The 26,197-nt window shown below is 34.5% G+C and overlaps 1 protein-coding gene across 2 annotated transcripts in view; it reads left to right on the plus strand.

Moving 5' to 3' along the window:
* The window catches only part of SLIT2 (slit guidance ligand 2), a 369,313-nt gene that overhangs the window by 222,333 nt on the left and 120,783 nt on the right, over positions 1 to 26,197 (plus strand). For both annotated transcript variants that reach the window (XM_001163449.6, XM_001163334.8), the window contains exons 6-9: positions 7,149 to 7,220; positions 12,694 to 12,765; positions 15,307 to 15,470; positions 18,335 to 18,473. In XM_001163449.6, the coding sequence (XP_001163449.2) occupies positions 7,149 to 7,220; positions 12,694 to 12,765; positions 15,307 to 15,470; positions 18,335 to 18,473 (447 nt within the window). The remainder of the gene's footprint in view (positions 1 to 7,148; positions 7,221 to 12,693; positions 12,766 to 15,306; positions 15,471 to 18,334; positions 18,474 to 26,197) is intronic.

The following is a 26,197-nucleotide window of genomic DNA, read 5'->3' on the forward strand; positions in this document are numbered from 1 at the left end:
AGCTATTTACATTAGTTAGAAATTTTGTTTTTCTGCTGGAACTGTGTCATTTTCAAGTTTTGTATCGATGGCTCCATTAGAACCCATAGAAGGAAAACTCACAGTTCTATCCCAGAGGCACAGAGCTGCTTACATATTTCATAATATTTTTAATTTTTTCTCATTTCAAATATCTGTTTTCTAGTTTTCACTGTCATCTACATAATTCCTAATGATAAGAGAGCAAGGGTTGCTCACTTGATATAGAATCAATATGTAACAAACGGAGAAAAGAGGGTATGTAAATTTTACCAGGCAAATGCAAGACCTCATTAGGTTTGTCATATAAGTTAGGTAATAATTGCAAAATGTCTTCTTTAATCTGTTAGTTTTTCTGTTTAGTTCATTGGATTTTATTTCAAATCCATTGATATCAGATTGCAGCTGTACATGTCCGTGCCCCTAGCTCTTTCCTAGAGTATTTTCAGTAAACGTGAAGCTGAAGAGACTGCAAGTGGTAGGTTGGTTTCTCATTTGTAGGGATTGCTATCCTTACTCTTAAATTCCAGAGGTCTTCAGTGTGGTATAGAACCTTCTGAACAAACCTGTAGGGAGGGCTTTTTACTTAGATAGATAGTAAATGAAGGTAAGGTCTTTTATTGCCTTTCTGAAATGAAACTTACCTTCATTTCCTATGTAACTAAATAAAAAGGGGTTGTCTCAGGCATTCATATATATAAAAAAATTAGTAGCTCAGCAGATGTCCCCATCAGTACTATGGGAACTGTCCATGGTTCTGTATTTTGCTTGGTTGCACTGCCTCTGAAAGCACAATGAATTGTGATAATCCCCAACAACTATGACAAAGTTTGCTACCAATAACCTCTCCATCTTTGCATTTTTCTTTGTCTTCAGAGTGCTTTCAGCAGTTTTTCTTCAATAATGCATTTTGTCATGTAAAAATGTAATCTAACAATATTTCTTCATAAATGCCTTCTAGAACAAAACAAAATAACACAAAACACAAGATAGTCTGATTCAACAATTGGGAATCCAATTCACATACTTACAAAATATGAATTGGCATAATCATGCCATGGCTGCTGTATCTTCTTATGATACAGAATGGACCTTTGATTTTTTGCATCTTTAACACTGAACAGTACACTTCGTCACCTCTGAACTCTTAAAATAGCCTGCTAATTGAATTTTGACCTCTAGTTTATATTCTCATTAGATAATTTTAACAAGGTTGCCAGGTTTTTTCCCATAAAACATTGTTTAGTATCTATTACTACAAGGTTTAAAAGTATTCAGTTTATTTAAAAAGTTGTTTTAAAGTACCTTTGTTATAGACACTATGGCAAAGCCCTGGGAATAGAGCAGAATGTTGCCATTTCTATAGTGTCTATAGTATACTAGATACAGAAACTCTAGAACTAGGCAGAATGTTGCCTAGTTCTACAGTATCTGTAGGAATTACAGACTCTTTCCTGAAAGAGCAGAGATGATTATTAAATGCTGTAACATCCAGTCTCTTTAGGCATTCTGACTAGTCCTAGCATTCTGACTTTGATACAGGCTCCTAGCTCCTTCTTCCCTTCAATCTGTACAGAAGCTCTTTGCTCAAGCCAGAATGGCCTCTCTATTTCAGATATTCACTGTGAACATTGTAGTGCCTCTGCTCACAACTCTTCTTTGATAGACCCATTACCTCCATAGGAAATACCCACTTTATTTTCTGTCTAATTAGATTCTATCCATTTTTTGAGGATCTGAGGTTTTGTTTTTTTTTTTTTTTTCCTTTCTTTCATGACTACATCAGCCTAGAGTAATCTCTGTCTTTTCTGACATTCTATAGTGCTTTTCATCTGCTGGTCTCTTCCATAGTAATCATTGATTTAGCTGAAACCTCCATTTGGAGAACAAAAAGTTCCTGAGTCTTTTTCCTGAGTCACTATGTATTGAGAGGGAGTTATGGCAATACATACATCTACATTCCAATGAAAACTTCACAGACTATTTGCTACATACCATGTATAACTTATTGAACTTCTGTGAGACTCATAGTCTCAAAATCCGGATGATGCTAATTTCTCCTTCCCAAGTTATCATGAGGAATAATAAGATGACGTATCTACAGACCCTGCCATATGCTATGAATTCATTAAACGTTAGCAATTATTATTATCATTTTCAGTTTCTACCACTTTTGATTAGTTCACTTGCAATTCCCAGGACTTAATGTCAATGTAGTTGTCCTTCCCTCAATTGATGTTAAAGCAGGTTCCCTCCCCATCTCTACTACTGCTATCTGTTGCTTCTTCCCCCCAAATTGACAAACATATAACTTTATACCGTAGGCTATTCCTATAAAAACTGAAATTCTTTATTCCTGTGAGAAAAGCAAATTGTTGCCTGAAAGATTGTAAAAGGATTAAATTCTCACATAATGTAAATTACTTTGGGGTCCTCAGAATGGTCCATACCTTAATTGCTTTCTTTACCAGTTTTGAAGTTAATACTGATGTGCTTTTATGCAGAGGTAAAGGATATAGTTGCTGAAACTTATGTCAAGGATGTACATGTATATGGATCAATTTTTATTCTTATACTCTATCATAATTTATATCTGGGGCTACTCTTTAAAAGCATGATTGGCATAAATATTGATATATAGACATTTGTATTGACTTGAAGTTTATACACATATGGAAAGAAGGAGAAGAGACCACGCTCATATATGTACAGCTTTTTTATTCTTTTTCTCCCATGTGGTTTATATGTTTTATTTGGTTTCTTTACAATAGTGAAAAATTGTTATTCCCTCATATTGATTTTAGCCATTTCGATGTGTCTTAAGTCAACTAAATCTTTGGAGTTTTCTATCTTACAATAATAATATGAACATAAAGTAAACTATTTCTAGCACTTTAAATGAAACAAAACAATACAAAATTGGAGCATAGTTATAATAATTTTGTTGAGACATTGAGAGATCCAGATTGACTTAGAAATTATTAAAGATTGTTGTGTTCTATATTGTTAAGCACATTTTATGTGTCTTCTAATTCTTACCAAAAAAACCTATTAGTTATAAGAACTTATAACTTGGATGCTGCAGTAAAACATGAATTTGCTATGGGTAGGAGCACACTAATTGAAATTACTGCAGTTTTATATAGTTATTAACCTAAGTGTTGTATATGTAATTCAAACTCAGTGTGATATCCATATTTTAAAAGAATAAAGCAGGAAATTCTTTAAGAAAACCTAAATGATGGACTAGCATCTCTGTTTCAGGATGCCAAGTAAGCAAATGTTTAACCTTTTTGTCATTTAATATACCTATTTTTAAAACTTATATTTAGCAACATTGTATATTATCCCCCATACCTAGAATAAATCAAAATTTGAAACTAGGATAAATTATTTTTAGTATTAAAGAGAATCAGATGAGCTTCAGAACTTTTTGCACGTGAGGCATACAGTGGTATCTCTTAATATATGGAGCCCATCGACACACTGCATTATGTGAGACTAAATTTACCAGCGCTGGTAAAAACCAAAATGAACTATCTAGAGTTATTCTAGGGCATCAGAAGATATACCTCCTACCATAAAAAAAAAAGAATGTTAATACCGAGAGATCATGAATTTTTTTTTTTTTTAAGACATGGAGTTTTGCTCTTGTTGCCCAGGTGGGAGTGCAATGTCACGAGTTGCGATTTTGGCGCACTGCAACCTCCACCTCCTGGGTTCAAGCAGTTATCCTGCCTCCTCCCATGTAGCTGGGATTACAGGTGCCCACCGCCACGCCTGGCTAATTTTTGTATTTTTAGTAGAGATGGGGTTTCACCATGTTGGCCAGGCTGGTCTCAAACCCCTGACCTCGGGTCATCCACCTGCCTCGGCCTCCCAAGGTGCTGGGATTACAGGCATGAGCCACCACGCCCGGCCGAGGTCATGAATGTTATTCTTGACCCCATCATTTCCATGAGATTAAAGCAGTTCTTCAAAACACAAATTTACTTGGACAGCAAAGGATCACATAGAGAGGTAATTTGGAATTTGAACAGAAGCCAAAAGGAAGATTGGAGTCAGCAAATAAGGGAGAAGACACAAAAGTATGTGCTAAGTTAGGTCAGCTGAAGGTCTGAAATAAACCACTTATGATACTTCTTCCCTTAGCATCCAACTGTCTTTAATGATCTGCAAATTTACACTATGTCTTAGTGAATAGTTGGAGCATAATATTTTTTTTGAAGAAGTGAAAAAGTCTCCTCTGGCTATTTTCTTAATTCAGAATAATTCGTAGCACAATTGCAAATCACATCTGAAGAAGGCCAGCCTGTCACTAAAGGTATGGCAGAGAACAGATCCTTTCCTGTTTACAGAAGCCAGAAGTACCCAGGGCTTGAAAGGTAGTGGAGAAGGGAGTGAGCAGGGTGAAACAAAAAGAGTGCAGCTAAGTAGTCCAGAAACCCTGAAATAAATTACATTGTTGCATAGTTTTGACACTGTTTATCTTGAACCATATACAGACAAATGAAGGTCTGTTGGGAGAGATTTTCTCATGAGCAGTGATACCAGCACAACACTTTATGTAAACCTTCCTTTGAATATCAAAAAATTGACAGATTAATGAAAGAATTATTCACTTGTTTAACTTGGATTGCCCCTTCATATGAGTAACTTCATGAAATACCTTCATGTTCAGGAAATATGTGGACTCAGATATAACAGAGAACTTTTAAGGAAAACCTCAGTCCTATGGAAACCAAACATTCTTAATGTTTTAGCACCAATAAGGGCTTAGATTTCTGTTAAGAATATGAAGAAGCGTATAACCATGAGCAATATTAAAGAACAATGAAATTACCAAAGTTTCCAGCAGCATCTCAACTTCTGCTCCTGTAAGGAAAGTAGTTGGCCTTCCATTCCTTGTAGGACAAAGTTTGCTTGAGTGCTTTCTGGCATGCTGGAGGTTCCCCTTTGTGTATTGTGTGCATGATTTAGAAGAAGCTGTGTCAGCATTGATTTATACATTGACAGCTAAGGATAATAAGATATGGGCAAACATACAGCTCACCCTTTTACAGATTAACCTGGAGACTGCATTAGGCAAATTTGATAGCATTAAAAGATTTTGCCAATTTGTCTGGAAACAATTTCTCTTTTGTAGTGTGTCAGGGGTAACACTTCATGCCATTGTACTAATTTAAATGGCTTTGATAAATTGTTCAAGAGGTTAGAGAATAGTAGTGTAGATATATATATAGCACTTTAAAATAAAAAAGGCTATTAACTTAATTGTTAAATGAATTTAATCTGTAAAAATCAAAAGTGCTCAAGAATGTAAGTGTTTTCTTGGAACCACAGCAGCCATATTACCTCACAAGACTTTAAATGTCTTCTTCGAAAATAAAATACTTCTGCATTATGTCTTAATAAGTAGAAATTATTTAGGCTATTATAATAGCATGGATGTTAGCTATGATTTGGGGAAAACTTTAGTTTTATAAACTAAGGCTTATACAAGCAATAAAATTGTATCTTCTTTGGGGTGCACCTTTGTTAATAGTGCACGTCCTAAATTGTACCATTTGCATGACATCAAGGTAGCCTTGTGTATGATTGTGTCCCCTAGAGATCTTCTTATAAATGAGATGTGTATTTCATGAGACATTGTCTATATACATAATTTCTAAAGCAAGGAACTTGAAGAGGCCCGTCTGAAAGTCACTGGATTAAATCATTGCACCTTTATTCAGTAGTCTTGTGGGAGAAACAGCTATTTTATAGAAATGTTCAAACGGTTCTTTATGAACAGACCTCAAATATGAATTAGCCCTTTCAGTGAATGCTGAACTTGAAACGAGGACAGGATGCATTTGTATTACGATCATAATCTTACTCCTGTTCATCCACATTCTCTCACCCAGTGCGTGCAGAGCTGAAAACTCGCCTCTTCCATGAAACATTTTGTTTCTATCTCAAGTGAAACGTCAAAATACTTTTTTAACTGAAATAATAGCATCTCTAACATTCAAGCTACTATATTTAAACAACTGCTTGTTCAGAAAAAAAAAAAGAGTGTGGTACAGATACAATATAGTACTTCACTGTTAATTTCAACCAAGTAGAAGGCTCAATATGAACAAGAAAATTTTAATTCTAGAACAAGCAGCAGGAAAAGCAGACATAACCAAGTTTGGAGCCTTCTTTTTTTGTACTATGAATTTTAACAAATAAGTGCTTAAGATATTGGACAAGATTCATTTACTTCAATTATGCATTATTTAGAATTTCACTGATACAGCTTTTAGGCTTTTTACCATAGATACATGTAGTGTTTTTATGATGTGCCTGTAGTATATGTTTCTTAGTGGCTTTAACCAAAATTAGCATCTTTTTAAAAAGCAAAATTGTTATTTAATACTTAAAAACCTATTTTCTGGAGAGCGATATAATTCTGGAAGTTCCTTAACTCAAAAGTATGCTGTATTTACAATGCAGAGCATTTGCATATAATGATAAAGAATGTGAATTAGTAGAATAGTGACATTTAATATAGAACAAATACTAGCTTTCTAAAGTGTATTTCTGGTTGGGAATAAGAGCAAACTATATGGGACATCAGTTCCCTTTCTTGATTTGGAGTCCTTGAAGGAAAACTGCTTTTAAAAGAAGGAAACCTAAAAGTAGTCTTGCTCTCTCATGCCAAGGATAGTGAAATTAACATGCAGCTGGGCTTCTCTGATAAATGGATTCTGTTAGGTCACTGAGGGGGTGCATGTGACATTAAGTGATTTACAGTCCTTTACCTTAATGAAATTGTTTCAGCAAGATGACGCTGAAAGCTCTTAATGGATAGCTTTTCTTGATGTAATGAAATTGCATTCCTATGGCATTTAATATAAGGTGCAGTTATTATTTACTGGAGCTTTCCAAGGGCTGCTATTTGCACAGACAGTTCAGAACAAAAAGATTTCAGTGGCGGCATAGAGGCGAGAATGGCTTATGACATTCGTAAGCAGATGAGTGTGTTTGTGAGGGCACTTCAGTGAGTGTGTCCAGGGTATCATAGACCCTTCAGGAAACTTCCCATCACCTACCCCAGCTACTGTCCATCCCTTCTACATATATTCTTCTAATCTTTTTAACAGGCAACTGGATTACAACCAGATCAGCTGTATTGAAGATGGGGCATTCAGGGCTCTCCGGGACCTGGAAGTGCTGTAAGTACTGCTATTTCTCTTGCTCTTTTAATGGGGGCTTTGTGTCTGGACAGGACTAATGTGGAAGCTTATCTGCTAGCTTAAAACCTTGTTGTCAAAATAGTCTCTCAAGAGATACCTTAAATAACTCATGGTGAATACAGAGAAGAGTCTAAATGTGTGTGTGCAAAACCTTGCGTACCATATCTGTATATTTAGGTAAAATTGTGTAAGGTCACTCAAATGTTCTCCTTATAAATGTTTTTATGAGATTCATAGAATTTGTCATTGCTAAATATTGAGATAAAATCAACTTTATAGGAAAAATAACATAAAAAAAAACCTCTTAGTAGCTGATATCTTGGAATAATTTGTCGTTGTTAGGCAATGGAAACACAGTTTCTCATTAAAAAAATAAATTTTTTAATCAGCTGATTTAACATTATTTTTGTAAGAATACTTTGAAATCTGCTTCCTAAGGTTAATAAGCCACCCATTAGATCCATTTTCAAGTCTTCACCACTGACTTTGTAATGTACAACACGCAGACTTGAATTATAATTGGCAACCTCCTTTCCTCTCTGGGTAGACATGACTGACAAAATTGGTTAGAGGCAACTAAGTAACCTCTATTGACCAATGACTTAGTAATTTTAATGAAATTACAAATTTTAATGAAAACTATGGTTACTAAAGCATTATATGCCGCCTATATATTTTTCGAATTTTTTCAGCCAAAATTCACATTTGTAGGTTTTTTAACACACTTACAATTCCTCCACCAATTAAAATATTTTTCTCTGCTTTATTTCATCCTTGAGAAAATTTAGTCAGAAATCTAAAATTGAATTAAATGTAAGGGTGGTTTTAGTCAGAATTCTAAAATTGAATTAAATGTAAGGGTGCTTTTAGTCAATTTGTTAAAAGTTATTGAGAAATCATAAAATCCTTCCTTTTCCCCGCAAAAAAAGAATTCATTACTTTATAAATCTAGTTTCAGGAATGGAATATCATTCTGAAAAATTAATCTTTCAGCTAAAATGGCTTATTTTATCAGTATTTTTATATGGTTTTGGTTTTAATTGCAAGAAAATAGAATTTCCAGCTGTGTAATGTACTGTTATTAATTATTTTAAAAGATATGTATGTATGAATGAATGGATTGGGATAAAATGTGAAATATAAAAATATAGACTACTCTCTAACAACAGGAGAGGCCACCTTTGTTTCTATTGATAATGGTCTAAGTTTCTATCGAAAAAATATTCAAAGTGCTTATCATATACATTTTAGCTTTAAGACCACTATTTAAATTGTATACCAGAACCATTTTTAATATACGAAACTCACTGATGGTATCTCAGAGTCAGAATAATTAGAATGATTTCACAGTAGTGGTTTCATGGCAAAACCATAGTCAGTGTCACTAAAATTCATAGACGAGGAGACTACCAAATTTAATCAAACAGCTGATCAAGCCAAAAATGTATTATTAAACCAATGTTCCTAACTAGAAATATGAATGATACCAATCATTTTATGCAAAGTTTGCTATCTTGGATGAATTAAATCCCATAAATTACCTTGTTATTAAGTTTTCAGAAAACTTAAATTATTTTTAAATATGTAGTTCTTCACTGTATTTATTCAATATATGTATATATACACATAAATGTATCGAATACCTACTGTGTATATTTTACAAGGTAGAGTGAACACTATGCTAGGCACTGAAATCTTTTACCCACAAATACAATAACTACATTTGATTATTTTCTATAAACTAATATCGTTGTCTTCAGAAACAGTACGTTTATGAAAACACAATCATTTCATACATTTTGATCGTCATGATTAATCAAAATATCTAAAAAGTGACTTTAGCAAGAATGAGGCAACACACCAAAGGGTGACATTTTATGGTTCATGGAATTAAAATAGAAATCCAAAATCTTGGAAACTCTTTTGAGGACCTTAATATATACATCTTACAGAAGTATATATTGGTCAGAGTTTGTTTGTTGAAGAAATAATAAAAATTAGCATATGATAGAAGACAATGTAAATTTCTTCTAAAAAGATTGAAATATTTTATATTAAAATTTTATAAAGTTGATCAGACATTACTTTAAATGTTTTTTTTCAATCCTCATACTTTAAACAACCCCTAGAAAAATCAGTTGATAAATAACTTAAGGCAAAATTGGAGCACTGAAAAGATGATAATTTATGAAGCCCAAATCACTTGTGAAATACAACAAAAGTTTACCTATTATAAATGTTTGGTCAAGAGCTTAAGAGAGGTTGAATGAAGAAGGGTTCTAGAAAGATGACTGTCTGTTTTGCTTATTTTTACCATTCGTGACTCTTTAGGATGTACTGTCTTATGTGGAAATAATGAAGGAACATTAACTTACACATTGTCTTAAATTTCAGATTCCAAGGGTTTTAGATTTTTTAAAATTTTAATTCCTTGAGCCATTTGTGAATGTATGACTATACTGAAGCTAGATGGGAGAAAATGAGGTAATGGCCCTTGGTCATTGATGAAAAGTATCAAATTATGATATATATGAGCGTACAAAGAGTGAACAGAGTCCAAGAAGTCAAGTGAAAATCTAAGGTAGATGAAAGCAAGGAAGCAGTTTAACACTTGCACGTTCATGGAGAACTGGTTTATTGTCAGAGTCTGATTTTTAGAACTTAGAAGTAACTGCATATTTTCTTAATATTTAGATACCATCTCAAAAATAACATTGGAAACTAAATCTTGATCAGTATTTTCCCTTCTTTGGACACTGGTCTCAGAAATGAAATATATCCCTTGAATTGCTGCTTTTACATGTTTATTTTTCTTTTTCACAGAATGGACATAATTTAGTTTAATTTAATTGTAGTGATTCATACCCACTAAATACCAAACTCTGCCAAACGATATGCATGGTGGTAAGGGAATAAGATGACTAAATCAAGATATAAGTGTGAGAGGTACTCCATGATTATACAGGCTAATATTTATACATCAGGATGTCTTTTGTATTAGAATATTTACTCATTACAAAGAAAATCTTGAAGTTGAGCACAGAAATAGACTTACACATGGGAGAAAATGTTCACAACTAAATAATTACAATATATAAATTTCCATTATTTCAGAATAGAAGTTGACCATAACCATAACATACACAAGTAATCATACTTAACACTTACATTTATTATTAATTTTAAAAATAATTTTGTTGGTTCTGCATATTTTTCAGTCATTGAGTATCAGTATCAGTACTTCTTTCCAGCATCAGTACTGAATAAAATACTAAGATAATGTTGCATTATGTGAACTAACATTTTGAGAAAAGACTTCAAATTGATAACTGAAGTCTTTGGCATTCAATGAAAGTTTTCCTTTGCATGGAGATATAAGAAACTATAGTTCAAAATTAATGCATGTCTGCTCTGTGTGAAGTACTTAAAACAATTTATTCCCAAAGTCATATTTCAGAATGCTATATACTATAAAGATTTTAGCCATATTAAGTCAGCATAAATTTTGAGGATGGGAAAAGGGATCATTTGAAAGCAAATCCCATTGAGAAGTTTAACCTTTGCATTCAAACATCAGGATATATTTTAATGGCATTTGAAAAAGACATCTCATTTCATCTGCACATGGGAAAGTGCTAAAAGCTCTTAGATAAACTGAGACAACAAATCCAGTGCTCTGTAGGTCCCCCATAAAGTGGTTTATTTTTTGTGACTTAATTCAAATGACTTAGAATAGTTCTTATATAATTCAATACATTGCAAAACAAGGTGGTAAAGAGGGTCCATGCATGATCTGGGTCTCTAGCTGACATGCCCTGTTTTACTGAAAAGTTTTTGTCAATCTCTTGACCTCTGAATGCACCATCAATAACCGCAGCCACCAACTGGCCCAGAGTGGCCTCAAAAATATATTTTGTGTAGCTCAAACATAAGTGGTCTACAGACTGTTTGAAATGTTTTAATTAGTTGCCACTATTTAAACATTAGAAAGATCTAAAAATTTTTATCTCTAGCTTCCCTTGGAAAATCTGATTGTTTGACAGCCCTCCCTTACAGCAGGTCAGTAGTCCATTGGAGCTGGAGATTATCTGCCACAAGAGAGACTATCATTGCTAGCTTACCATATTCTTCACGTTCCCCAAATGTCTGCTTTCTTCCATCTCTCTTGCCCGTCATTGTATATTTTTGCACATGGCCTGCTTCTCTCATTTCTGTTCTCTGCTCAGGCCCTACAGTGAACTTGCAACCCCTAATTCAAATCCTTGTCCAGTATCAACTTCATCCAACAGGACCACTGATGCTCCTTCTCCTACCTCCTTCAGAGGAACTTGCCTTCTTTAGTCACCACCTCAATGTGTACCTTCAGTCTCTCCCAGTCTTAGAATTGCTTTCCATGTCTACACTTTACTTGTATACCCCCGGGATAACTTCTACCACTTTCTTATCACAACCAGATTTTTCTGAAGGGTGAAAAAAGCTCATATGTTAGCCTTATTAGTTTTTGTAATTTGTCCAATCATCTCCCCAGCTGGACTGTATGCTATCTTAGGACAGAATATATACCTGATTTATTTTTATAATACTCCATGTTACCATAAAATAATAGCCATTCGGGAAATATTTGATGAATGAATGAGTAGTAATAGAAGTAGAAATAATCAATAATAATAATAATAAAACTAACAAAGTTGCATTGGGGGAAAAGTAAGGATGTTATTTATTTTCACAATAACTCCCTTCACCACACATATTCCTGGATCTGCTACCTCAAGAAACCATGACTGCTGCCACACAGCAGTAAACAAAGGCCAATATGCTACTGCAACTAAAAACCATTAGAATGGGTTAATCTTTTAACATGGTGCTACAGCAAGTTACTTCATCCCCACCTGGCGCAAGTACCAGATATAGATATAGCTGTTTCCACTCAAATTTCAGCAGTGGCAGATGTCTCCAGTAAATAATAGTTATCAGGACTCTGTTCCAAAGCCTGACAGGAATGATTCTGTATTGTTGCTATGAGAATTCAGTAAGAGAATATTAATTCAAATACGTTCATTGACTCATGGACACTAATTACACATAATGTCACTCTACGGAAATATAATTGGGCATATTTTCCAACTGTAACTATCCCGTGTTTATTTCTTAACCAATATCATAAATAGACATGCATGCACAAGGTACATAAAGTAGAATGTAAATAGTCAAACATGCTATGAATGAAGCCATAAATTTGTAGTAAATATTGAATAAAACAAAATGTACAGTAATATGTTAAATTATGAAATTACTTATCAACTTGTCTATAGAGTAGTGCATTCTCTATGTCATCTCTACCAGGTAGCTGTCCTGCATAAGCATAGTACAAGATGTTTTCTCTATGTTAATATATAAAATGATCAATCAATTTTGTATCTAAAAATTCTAACTTTTCTTTTTAATTCTACAGCACTCTCAACAATAACAACATTACTAGACTCTCTGTGGCAAGTTTCAACCATATGCCTAAACTTAGGACTTTGTAAGTAGTCACAATATATGTTAAAGTCATATTAATCAATTAAAGCTTCCCCTTAAATAGCATGTTCAGTAAGCAAAGGACGGGACCACTGGTTTACAAGGTAGACAAGGAAAACCCAACTTTGGAAAAGACTAGATATGATATTTGTGGGAATGAGCTATTATTCTAGAAACTGGAAAGATTTCTTTTAACTGATATGCATTATGGAAACTTTGGAGTTAAAAAAAACAACATTTACTTTGAGCTATTGTGGAGGTCACATTTCATTAAGAAATGGAAGACTCCTTGATTGGCTGTCAGAAATGATAAATGGGAAATCTTTATGATTTTATTACTGTACTGCAAGCAGACCTAATAAAGCTAAACTGGTTCTTCAACATTTCTTATAACGTGAAATTATAGCATCACCCTCTAGTACTTCTATAATTAAGATTGTGTCAGCATTTATATTTAAAAATATCTTTCTGGGTTACAGATGGACATTAAGATATTTTTGGTCTAATAAAGTATTGACTACAGCTATTTCTTTTCTCTTGAAGAAAAAGTAATCCTTAAAGCCCAGAGTAGCCTTTAAAATCTTTAAAGCCCAGGGTGGACTTTAAGTTATAGAATATCAGAGGTAAATCTCATTTGAACTGAATTTCAGAATCACCTTGACCTAAAAAAATATATTACATATAACGTGTAGGACATGATTGGAAGCAAAACCAAAGCATCAAACTTCTTGAAAAAAAAAGTGTTTTTAAGTTGGGTAAATATATTTTGATTAGATTTTCAAAATACTCCTCATTTTCTGATAGCTTGTAACTGGAAAATATTAATTTTATTTTCTTAATAAAAATTTTGAATTACCAGCTTTTTAATGAATTAGGCAATAACAATTTTAATGTCATTTTTTTCTTACTGAAATCCAACTCTGTACATAATAACACATCATTATAATTTCCTTGGAATATTATTTAGCAAAATAAAGGAATTCTGCAAGTATACAGACATAGCTAAATTTTGCATTCTTGGGGCTATCAGAATAAGACTAATCTGACAGAATTAACAGCCCAGTTCACTCAAAACTATAATTTCCCATTAACTTCAGGTATTTTTTTAAAAAAAGAAATTGATTCAAGCTTTCAATCTTTGCAAAACCAAAGCCAATGAAATTGTAAAAACATACATCTGAATTTTTGACAGTGTCCCTTATTTTCTTGTAGAAATTCGTGAGTTTGTCTTACTAATCAGGTTTTTCCATTTTTACATTCTTTTCTCATTTCAAGTTCCTAATTGGAATTTTTATAATGTGCTTGGTTTAGACGGAAATATTTAGAGTACAAGGATATGGAATGTGCCTCTGTGGCTTCCAAAGGCCAGAACTTCAACTTCCAAGCAAACCAAGCCAGAGGTCACCCATCTTTCCCAACATGTAGCTTTTTGTTCTGTGGTACGCCTTCTAGTTGTGAAGCAAAACATTGTGTTCCTTATCTATAAGCTCAAGGAGAATGCAAAGCAGCCATTTTACTTTAAATTCCTTTACTTTGGTTGGGTCATTATTCTATAGTATCATTGCTACTTAAAAATTCCATTTTTATAGTCTAATTATCTTTCAGGACTGAGTTCCATGTTTTAATATCCATTACTGTTATTGGGTTAGAATTGAACACATCAGCTTAAAAGGACTAAAATGGTATTACTGTGTCATAGATGGTTCTGGGAATGGTGCTTTGATTTATAGCTTTGGATGTCCTTTTCTTTAGTTTGAGAAAACGTAAAAGCCAGTTTGAAGTCATTTACCTAATTTAGTGGATACATTTGTCTGATATTTTATTAATGGAAAAGTGCTATTTGCCACTTGGAAGCAATCCATGATCTTGTGTGGATCCTGCCAACACAGAGCGACTCACTTAATTCCTTCACTCCCAGCCATTTGTGCCTTTTAATTTCAGTCCCTGCTCTTTGAGGATAGGTCTCCAGGAGCCAAAAGAGCTAATCCCTTTTCTGTGATTAAACAACAAAAGAAGGAAATGAGAATAAGGATGTGAAAAATGTGTTTTATATTGAATTATTATTCTGTCTTGTTCAGCAAAAAATGCAAGTGACCTGCTGAAAAGGTTTTATAAGCGGTTTCTATAGAGACTCATAATGGCAGGAATTATTGATATTTCAAACTGGGAGCCACAACTTTTACTAACTTGCCCCTCGCCCAGTCTCCCCATTCTCCCACCCCACCCCCATTGGCTCAGGATGTTGGAACTGTGGAGCAATTTGCGTTGGACTTATTTTTTTCTCTTTCCTCTTTTAAATGAACGTAAGTGAAATATGTTCGTTTAAAACATAATTTTATGGACATATTCAAGCTTCTATAAATTGCTCAGTTCAGACTAAATGAAGAGAGACTTGATTCTGTGATTGTACATCAGTTTAATTTTTAGGAAAAATAATTATATTGGAATCTGCTTAGCTTTATCTACTTCTATGTTAAGAAATACAGGTATATATTAATGAAATGACTTTCTGTTTTCTTGCTTTACACTTTTTTTTCTCATTTAGTCGACTGCATTCAAACAACCTGTATTGTGACTGCCACCTGGCCTGGCTCTCCGACTGGCTTCGCCAAAGGCCTCGGGTTGGTCTGTACACTCAGTGTATGGGCCCCTCCCACCTGAGAGGCCATAATGTAGCTGAGGTTCAAAAACGAGAATTTGTCTGCAGTGGTAAGGGAGAAAGAAGAGTGATGTTATTGTGTTTATTGTATCCTGTTATGTAACAGAATGTGAGGGCTGCATGGGTCAAAGGTTTCAGTATTGTTCACTAATGTGCAATTGTGCACTAATCACTCTACAGAGATCCTCTTTTTCAGTGAAAATATGTTCTGAGACCTCACTATATCGGTTGGCAAGTACTGGTTACTTGTATCTAAATTATGATAAAACACTTTTCAGTTTTCACTCCAGGGGAAAATATGGAAAATCGCTAAATGATGATTCTACTTTTGATTTTTTATTTTCCCATTAAGTAACAATTTATAGCTACTTTTATGTTAACAATTGAAAAAAAAATGATTAGCTAATCCTGGATCCCTGCTATGAAATTCAACGAGCAATTCAGCCATAGTTGCAAAGTAACAAAATACTTTTCATGCATACATGTATACTAATGGTTCAGTTTTACTTAAAACAAATATTAAATGACCAGCTTTAATAACAAACATCTAAAAACAAAAATAAGACATAGGGTCAGGCACTGTGGCCCACGCCTGTAATCCCAGCATTTTGGGAGGCAGAGGTGGGCGGATCTCCAGAGGTCAAGAGTTCCAGACCAGCCTGACCAACATGACAAAACCCCGTCCTTTCTAAAAATACAAAAACTAGCTGGGCATGGTGGTGCATGCCTGTAATTCTAGCTACTTGGGAGGCTGAGGCAGGAGAATCACTTGAATCTGGGAGGCGGAGATTGCAGTGAGCTGAGATCACACCAGTGCACTCCAGCATGGGTGACAAGAGAGAAACTCCATTTCAAAAAATAAAAATAAAAAATAGGCCGGGGTGTGGTGGCTCACGCCTGTAATCCCAGCACTTTGGGAGGCTGAGGCGGGCGGATCACAAGGTCAGGAGATTGAGACCATCCTGGGTAACATGGTGAAACCCTGTCTCTATTAAAAATACAAAAAATTAGCCAGGCATGGTGGTGGGCGCCTGTAGTCCCAGCTACTCAGGAGGCTGAGGCAGGAGAATGGCGTGAACCCCGGAGGTGGAGCTTGCAGTGAGCCGAGATCGCGCCATTGTGCTCCAGCCTGGGCAACAGAGTGAGACTCTGTCTCAAAAAATAAATAAATCAATAAAATAAATAAATAAATAACTAAATAAGACATAGGCTGTGTCTAATATCAATCAATAGCTAACGTTTACTGAGTTTTTTAATATGCTTAAGCACCAACCTAAGTATTTCACATATATTTACCTCACTTCACCTCCCTTATAACAACTGTATGAGAAATGTAATATTATCTCTATATTTGGAGATTCAAATGCTGTGAAAAAGAATAACCTTGCCAAAGTTTATGTAGTTGAGTCCAGGGATCTCAACAGAGGTGGTTTGATTACATACATACACACACACACACGTGCATGCACACACACATACACACACACACCCCCATACATAGTATCTTATTTGTATATGTGTATATATGTGTGTGTGTGTGTGTGTGTGTGTGTGTGTGTGTATATATGTATATATATATATATATATATATATATGGTTGGTTCTGCTTCAGCTTCAGAAGTATCTGTTCAAAATACAACAAAACAAAATTTTAAGAAACGTATAATGCATCGTAAGTAGTTCCCAGATTTTTAAAGGCGGGGTAGGGAGACATGACTAGTACTTGATGCTATTAAATGGTTATATTTTAGACCCTTGTTTGTGTTTTTTCACATGTTTTATAACCTAAGAAAAATTTTTGTATAATATCATGGAATGTTCTTAATATGTCTGATTGCTTTTTTAAAAAATTAAATAATGAAATGACTAACAGTTCATTACTAACCACTTTTTTCTCTCTTCACTTTTTCCTTTCTGTTTTCTAGATGAGGAAGAAGGCAAGTTCACATTTCTTTTTTAGACCGAGGATATTTTTGTAGTTTAAGAGCTTGTTTAGAGGGATAGAATTAGCAGCTGGCTTGCATCCTCTTCCTGGCACGTCACCACCACTAGGGCCCTTTCCTGGCAGGTTGGAAAGGGCAGTCCCCACTGTCTTCCAGAAACCATGCATGTCCAGATGCTTATTTAATACAACCGTGCTAATATTCTGTTGCTCACCTTTCAACCATTAATGTCTCATTTAAAAATTGTTCCAAATATTGAGTAATAAAAGTACACACAGGAAGGGAGCTACTTATACCAAAATTTAAAATTACCCAAAGCCCCCAAAAGAATAATTTTTTATTAACAATAAGATGACTTTATACAAATTATTATTATGATTTCACATAAATTGATAATTTTGAACTTATCAAGACATCAAATTCTGGCTTATCTAATTTTTCCCCACATTTATTGGCATATGATTATTTAATTTGAGCAACAATTATCTTCTGATGGAAGTACTACTGTTTTGTTTTCTTTTTTAAAAGAAATTACAAAGTAAATAAAGCCGCATGAATTTGATAAAGACCAAGCTCTATTTAATCTTATTAGGAATGAAGATAAATTGGTCTGAAGTTGCTGGGCTTTTGGAAATTAGAATAGTTTTGAATGTAATTCTGATTTTAAAACTGAATTTAGCTTTTCTCACAAGTTTTAAAAATTAGCAGTTTTATGACCAGTTTTTAGAATCTCATTTACTTCCTCTCATTTGCTTTATTGACCTGAATATATAAATGCATGCCTCCTAAAATATATTTTAGAAATATAGGACCATTTTATCATCATGTATTTAAAGAGATTTATTTATGTGAAATGCTTTGTTACTTGAGCTAAGTTTGTCTCAGGATATTCAGGAGGAAATTTGACAAATCATATTTGTCTTTATGATATTCAGGAGGAAAAATATAATTCCTGTTTATTTCTTTTTTAGGTCACCAGTCATTTATGGCTCCTTCTTGTAGTGTTTTGCACTGCCCTGCCGCCTGTACCTGTAGCAACAATATCGTAGACTGTCGTGGGAAAGGTCTCACTGAGATCCCCACAAATCTTCCAGAGACCATCACAGAAATGTATGTGCCTGAAATTCTTTCTTATCTCTCCACCTTCCCAGTGAACCAAACTTTGATTTTCTTTGGGAAATTCTGAGTTTATCAAAGGCACATCTGATCAATTGGCTTAGACAAATGTTCTCTTCAGAAATGTATTGATTCTTACTCTGATTGTTTAAAAACATACCATGTTAAAATGGCTATGATGTTTTTTCTTCCACAGATAGAATTAAAAGGAATACATTTTTTAGGAAAAACAAGGCAAACAGGATTGTGTATACCTGGTTCCACCCTTTGGGCCTGTACATCTGTGGTTGTCCATTTCTCAGTTTGGAGCAGTAGGAATATAAAAAGGGACCAAGCTGGGGTTAGTAAACCACAGAAACAATACAGTTAGGTGATGCTCTGCCTCCTTGAGAGCTCATGTTTTAAAAGGCAGTTTCACTATTTTGTTTGAATTGATAGTTCAATGCAAAGTGAAGAAAGGATAACATAAAGTCAAATGTAAAGATTTTTTATATAGTGCATGTTTTAGCCTATTTGAAGCAGTGTCTACCTCCATTAAAAGTTAAATTCTTATGACAAACTATTGCACACGTATTTTGTATGCAGCTGCTGAATGCATTTCTATGTCCTCACCAAATATAAGTCATGTGGATAAAACAAGGTCACATAAGATGTAAAATGGAATGCTTTTACCATCTTGAAAAGTAAGCACTAGGGAAAATTGTTACCTCAATATTCATTGACAAAACCCCTTTTAACCACCCAGCCCATTATATTATTATGTTATAGGCCAATTTTAAATTGTAACTAAATAAATTATCTTGGATTTTTGGTTGAAATAATAGGAACAACTTCTTAGAATAGGCCTACATAGTATGCGAAAAAGTTGTTTTTAAAGCGCTCATTTTTAACCAATTTATTTAATTATGATAATAAAGTAACTTATCTAATGTACCTTATATGAGAATAATTTTAGTTCACAGGACTCACTGCCATTAGTTTAAAGTATCTACCATGTGCTTAATAATGTGCTTAGAGCTTTGCAGTATAAGACATGAACCTCTGCAGGAATTCTAGACTCTGTGAAGATTTGACACTGAATAACATATAAACATAATAATATCATTCTCATCAAAATTTTAATTGATAGAACATTACTTTACCTCTAGAAGGCATCTTTAAGTATTTTTTGGCTGAACCTTGAAAGAAGAATAAGTTATAACTTGGGAAGAGACAGATGACATTACTGAAAAAGAAACATTGGCAGCAAAGAACAGAGGTGGCAGTAAGCATTGTTTGAGAGATTGTAGTTGAACCTAATTAGAATAACAGGATAATGTTGAGGCATCATGAAATATAATGCCCTAAAGAATACATCTCCATTTGATTTTAAAACTACAGATTACTGAAGATGTTGACACTTGGTGGGAAGATATTAGATGTGATAAAGTAAAGAGTAGAACGAAATACTAAATTTTCTCATAAGGGAACTGTATAGTCATCTATGCAGGCACAAACATTTATTAAGTGACTATTTACTACTTAAAGGCACCATTAATTTTCCCGAGATCGTCCATCAAGTGGTTAGCAAATGTGACATGCAAATTGAAAGCTGTTAAATGAGATACACAGTGAAAAACATAATAAGAGATGAACACATCAAGTTCAAGGTCTTACAAAGGGCATGAAGTTGAGGGCAAGGTATGATGGTTAACTAGAGTCAGAAAGTTTTAGTTGGAACCCCAGGTTTACCTATCATTTACTATTTGTGAGACCATGGACAATTTACTTATCCTCTGAGACCCTGTATCCCATCTAAAACTAAGGGCGGTTGTCAGTTTGATGTGAAATAATTAACACACATAGAGCTATGTGTGCTTAGCATATAGTAATCATTCCAGAAATGATAACTCAAGCATAGAAGTCTTTGTGTAGAAATAACACTGAGCTAGGGCTTGAAAGATAGGTAGTGAATGAAACTACAGAGAGGAGGACAAGGCTTTCAGAGTTAATGCAACATCATGAGCTAGACAGTAGGAATGAAAGTACAAGATGTAATCAAATAGGAATTCAGCTTGCCTGATATTTGGTATATGAGATAGTACCAGGAAACAAGTTGTAAATATACATTGGAGTCAGTTCATGGATGGTCATGTTGATATAAGGATCTTGGATTTTATTTGGAATGCATTTGAGCATAAGAGTTTTAATCTGAATTTTCTAGAATAATTGGTCCGATGGCTGTGTGCCAGTGATTTGACAAAAGGAGAGAATGCAAGGCAGAAGACCTCTTCAGAGGCTATTTCTTTGGTCCATTGGAGATGTCAGAAGAGTAGGAGCTAGTCAGTGATAGTAGGAATGGTGATGTGGAAACAGCTATGATAGCAAACATAGTAGCAGAATTCATGGGATTTGGCATTTGATGAGATAAAGGAGTAATGGAGAAAAATAAACCAGACTCTGCCAGAGTTTCAAGTATGAGTGATGCGGAGGTTGTGGTTACATCATTGTGTATAAGAAAGTGAGAAGCGGGACCAAAACTGGAAAGGAAGATGACAGTGAACTCAATTTTTGAAATACTAAAGGACCAGTGACACATTTAGAAGTACAAAAATTGGGCTGGGCACAGTGGCTCACGCCTGTAATCCCAGCACTTTGGGAGGCCGAGGCAGGCAGATCACGAGGTCAGGAGATCCAGATCATCCTGGCTAACACAGTGAAACCCTGTCTCTACTAAAAAATACAACAAAAATTAGCCGGGCATGGTGGTGGGCGCCTGTAGTCTCATCTACTCAGGAGGCTGAGGCAGGAGAATGGCGTGAACCTGGGGACAATGCTTGTAGTGAGCCGAGATAGCACCACTGGACTCCAGCCTGGGTGACAGAGCTAGACTCCATCTCAAAAAAAAAAAAAAGTACTAAAATAATACAGACTATAATAATTTTGGAGCAAGCAAGACAAGGACTTGAGGCAAAAATTTTGGAGTAATTAACATAATAGAAAACAGTCAATATTTGAAACCATCAACTGTCTAATGAAAAGGAGAGTAAGAGAGGAGAAGCTCAAGAACCTAAATAAAAACAGCAGAGGGCTCTAATAAGTAAGGGAGGAAGAGACTTCTAGGAAAAATGATCTCCAGAGGCAAATATTGCTGCCAGTTAACCAAGCTGGGGTCTGAGAGAAGGTCTTGGAATTTGACCTGCATATTGTTCTTAGAAGGTTCCATTTTGATAGAGTGGTAGGTCAATGAGCCACCTTTCAGACTGTAAAGAAAAGAAGTATTGATTAATATTCAAGAGAGTAGATAAGCCGCAGTTTGAATAGTTTGGCTGAGAAAGGGTTTTTTGAAAAAGACAATTGTTGCTCTGTATTGGACAAATTTGGGTTAATTCTAAGATGCAGAAACCTGTCATCATTAGAAAGTCAGAAAGAATGAGTTTAGAGAGAAACGAGAGTGTGAGAGTTATATAAGATACATGTGGGAGCAAGATCAATCTGGACACAGGAGCGAATTGGTCAAATCCAGATCATAGGGAAGGGGAACAAAAAGCTGTTACAGGTTGATAAAAGGAGAAGAGTAAGATGGAGACATAACATATTCATATAGCAATATGAAACATTTAAAATGGTTTTCTTATGTAGTCTATTTTATTTCTTATGATCGTGATTTTCTTCTACTTTGTATGTGCTATAGATTTTGTATAATGGTGGGATTTAGTTGCATTAAAGTTATACTAAATAATACGTCCCGTGGACTTTGCCTAAATTGAGAAGGTGGTATATCAGGTAAAGCTACAATAAATTAAATTTATGAGGAGAGATGAAAACGTGTGAAACTGCTTGTGAATTTTACTTCCCTGATTATTACATTTTCAGCTTTATCAGTAGAGCATCTGGTAATAAATAATATTGATCCTCAACTCAACAAGATAATTCCATTTTCATTCATTATAGTGGCATAACTTACTAGCTTAGTAATTTATTTCTTTTATTACTCTTTTATTTTTTATAAGAACAAAGAACATCACTAAGATTATTAAATGTGGAAATATCTTTATAGATGGCAGGTTTTTATTCCATGATGAACTGAAAATTATAAACTCTCCCCATTTTATTCAAATATATTTTCATATCTGAATTTTACCATAAATTATTGGTTGAGTTTCTTTATTGCAAGTTATGAGATATTTCATTCAATAATTTTGACTTGATTCTCCACTGTGTGATATGTCTTTATTCTTACAACTGTCTCATGATATAATTCTAATGAAAAGAAAGTATATGTATGCCATATATGAGTGATCAACTGCCTATAAATCTAAGTAGAAAATAATGACTCATTTTTTCTGCTTTCTGTTTCCAACTACAAATTCATACTTCTGCTATTTGGTAACACAATTATTTGTTAAGCAATAGAAGGAAAATATTCCTTTAAAGTCAGAATTAGAATAATTTGGAGAAGGAATAATAGAAAGAGACTGACATTTATTAAATACTTGCAATGTTGGATTGCAGTTGGATCGCAATGTTGGCTTGTGCACATTTGATCTTCTCATTGACCTGGTGATGGGGATATTTATGAAATTAAATAAAATAGTAAAACTAATGCAGAAGCACAGGTCAGATAAAGGCTGGTGGTTTTCTCCAACAGGCCTCATTATACTGATCATGTTACTACAGTGCAGAAGCTCCCCTCTTGTTTACAGGTTAGAATCTGCTTTTGACTGTCCCTAATTATCATGTTTTGTAATTATATACTATTGTGTGTTTATTTTTAAATATCTATCTCTTCTACTAAAGTAAACGTTCTATGAAGGCAGGAACCAGTTCTGTTCTTATCACTACTGATTACCCAGCAAAAAATCTAGTACCTTGGCACATAGTGGGCACTTGATAAATATTTATTGGGTAAATGGAATAATTTAAAAATTAATCAGACATTTGGAACAGATTTGTCTCTGAAAAGATGAAGCTGTATTAACCAAGTTTGATAAATAGAACCAGAGGACAGCCTATTATCTCCCTGTGGACAAACTGGTAATTTTTAAGCATAAAATCAGCAAGAGAAAAAGTAAATGAATAGAATTTTTAATAGCATGGGCTAAAATGGGTCTAGAAAACTAAAAATTCATTAAATTTCCCTGTTCTGCATACTTACTTGGATTTCCACTCTAAATATTTCTGAGATTTTTTTTCTATTCTCGGCTGACCAACTCAGCATTTAATAGGTACCCTATTATGGAGCTATATTAATTTAATCATCTTTCAGATGTCTTAGACATCTTTCTCTACAGTCATATTCCCTCTCTAATGAAGCCTGTGGACATTTAACTCAAATCTTTCAAAGACTGAGAACTTTGTTGTTTAAAAAAAACTTGGGAAAAAAAAACAGGCTCAAAAAACTTAGAAATTTTGTAAAAACCTTCAATTGTGAAGTGGCTAAAATGGCTTCAATCATACATTTGCTTGACTCTCAAGCCCATGGTCCTTCCTTGATCAAGCTATAAAAGAGGTAGGCATAGCTTGGTCTTGTTGGAATGTCATTAAAGGAAAAATTTTCAAAATCATGAAGAGAGAATGACTGATACTCCGACAAAAAGGACAAGAGAAATTTTAAGAAACTTACCTATGAAGAGAACGTAGAATGAACAGAGAGAAAGACAAGGCATTAAGATACAGGATTGTTTGCAAAACTAAAAGCTGTTTTATATTACTTTATATCTGTAACTAGTTCAATGTCATCTTTCCTATTCTCCGTTAAATGTTCTCTTATTTCCCTGAATCTTCTCCACACAGCACTTACCACAGTTTAATTTGTTATTTGAAAATGAAAAACTCTCCTATTAAACTGCAGACTGGGTAAAGGTAGACCATGACTTTCCCTCACCATTTCTGCCCCAATACTTAGCATACCATGGGTGGGGAAGACAGTGTTGGGAGCAGGGGAAGGAGATCTTGGACACACAATCTAGAGAGCTTGCAGGCCTCCATTCTTTATACTAAAACAAAACAAAACAAAACAAAACAAAAAACGGGCGTGCTGGATCACGCCTGTAATCTCAGCACTTTTAGAGGCCGAGGCGGGCAGATCACAAGGTCGGGAGATCAACACCATCCTGGCCAGAATGGTGAAACCCTGTCTCTACTAAAAATACAAAAAATTAGCCAGGCGTGGTAGTGCGTGCCTGTAGTCCCAGCTACTTGGGAGGCTGAGGCAGGAGAATTGCTTGAACCTGGGAGGCGGAGGCAGCAGTCAGCCGAGATGGCGCCACTGGACTCCAGCCTGGGCAACAGAGCGAGGCTCCGTCTCAAAAATAAATAAATAAAATAAAAAATAAAATGTGACAAAGCAATGTGGACTAATGAAGAAAATATAGAAGGGGAAAAAGTAGAACATATAATGTAAGCTAAACCTAGCTGTAAAAGGGAAAGCTGTTTGCTGCCTTGGGGTCATCCCAGCACTGCTGCATTGAACTATGCTAGTTGAAAACCTTATTCTTCAATAGTTGCAATGCCTCCTGTGAGTCTGTACATGATCTGGTCTATGGCAACACAATCATTAATAGCAAATTGATTCTGACTGTATCAAATCTTAAGAATTAATTACTTAGATCACCTTTTGAGGTATACAATTTTGAATGCGATGTGATAGATTGCTATGAAGTTGATATTTAGTTCTCTTCAATCTAGTTATAGATTTCCTGTGGCATATTGCCTTTTCAAACCATTATACAGAAATTTCATAAATCATGGAGAATATTTAGTAAGAATGTAAGTTATAACAATTTGGTTTGTTGTGTTTGCTCCTACGTCCTCCTGCCTTTACTCTTTGCTGCCTTTTTCAGGGGCTCCAGCTCCATCCATGTTGCTGGAGAGGACATGATTTCATTCATTTTTATGGCTGTATGTTCTACCGTGTCACATATGTTCCACATTTTCTTTATTCAATCAACCATTGATGGACACTTAGGTTAGTTCCATGGCTTTGCTATTGTGAATACTGCTACGATAAACATATGAGTGAAAGTGTCTTATATAATGATTTCTTTTCCTTTGGGTAGATACCCAGTAGTAGGATTGATAGGTCAAATAATAGTTTTATTTTTTGTTCTTTGAGAAATCTCTGTACTGTTTTCCATAGAGGTTGAATGTTGAACTAATTTACATTCCTACCAACAGTGTATAAGCATTCCCTTTTCTCTGCATCCACACCATCATCTTACACAAGTCAGAATGGCTGTTATTAACAATTGCTATTATTTATCTGATGATTAGTGATGTTGAGGATTTTTTTGTTTGTTGGCTGCTTACATGTCTTCTTTTGAGAAATACTTGTTCATATCATTTGCACACATTTTAATGGGATTGTTTATTTTTTCTTGTTGAGTTGTTAGAGTTCCTTGTAGATTCTGGATATTGGTTCTTTGTTGTAGGTATATGTTGCAAATATAATTTTAAAAGTGTCTTTTTCTGTTCATTTCTGTTTAGATAACTACCTCCCATATGCGCTTAAACTTTTTGTTTGCTATTTCTGCATTTGTCCCACTCAAAATATTGAATCCTTAATTTATTAAATAATACTCAATTTTGAATCCACATATTTCAAAGTCATCTGACTTTGTTTTTTGTTTGTTTGTTTATTTGTTTGTTTTTGAGACAGAGTCTCGCTCTGTCACCCAGGCTGGAGTGCAGTGGCACCTTCTTGGCTTACTGCAAGCTCTGCCTCCTGGGTTCACGCC

Source organism: Pan troglodytes, chromosome 3 (genome assembly GCF_028858775.2).
Source record: "Pan troglodytes isolate AG18354 chromosome 3, NHGRI_mPanTro3-v2.0_pri, whole genome shotgun sequence".
Classification (NCBI taxonomy): Eukaryota; Metazoa; Chordata; class Mammalia; order Primates; family Hominidae; genus Pan; species Pan troglodytes.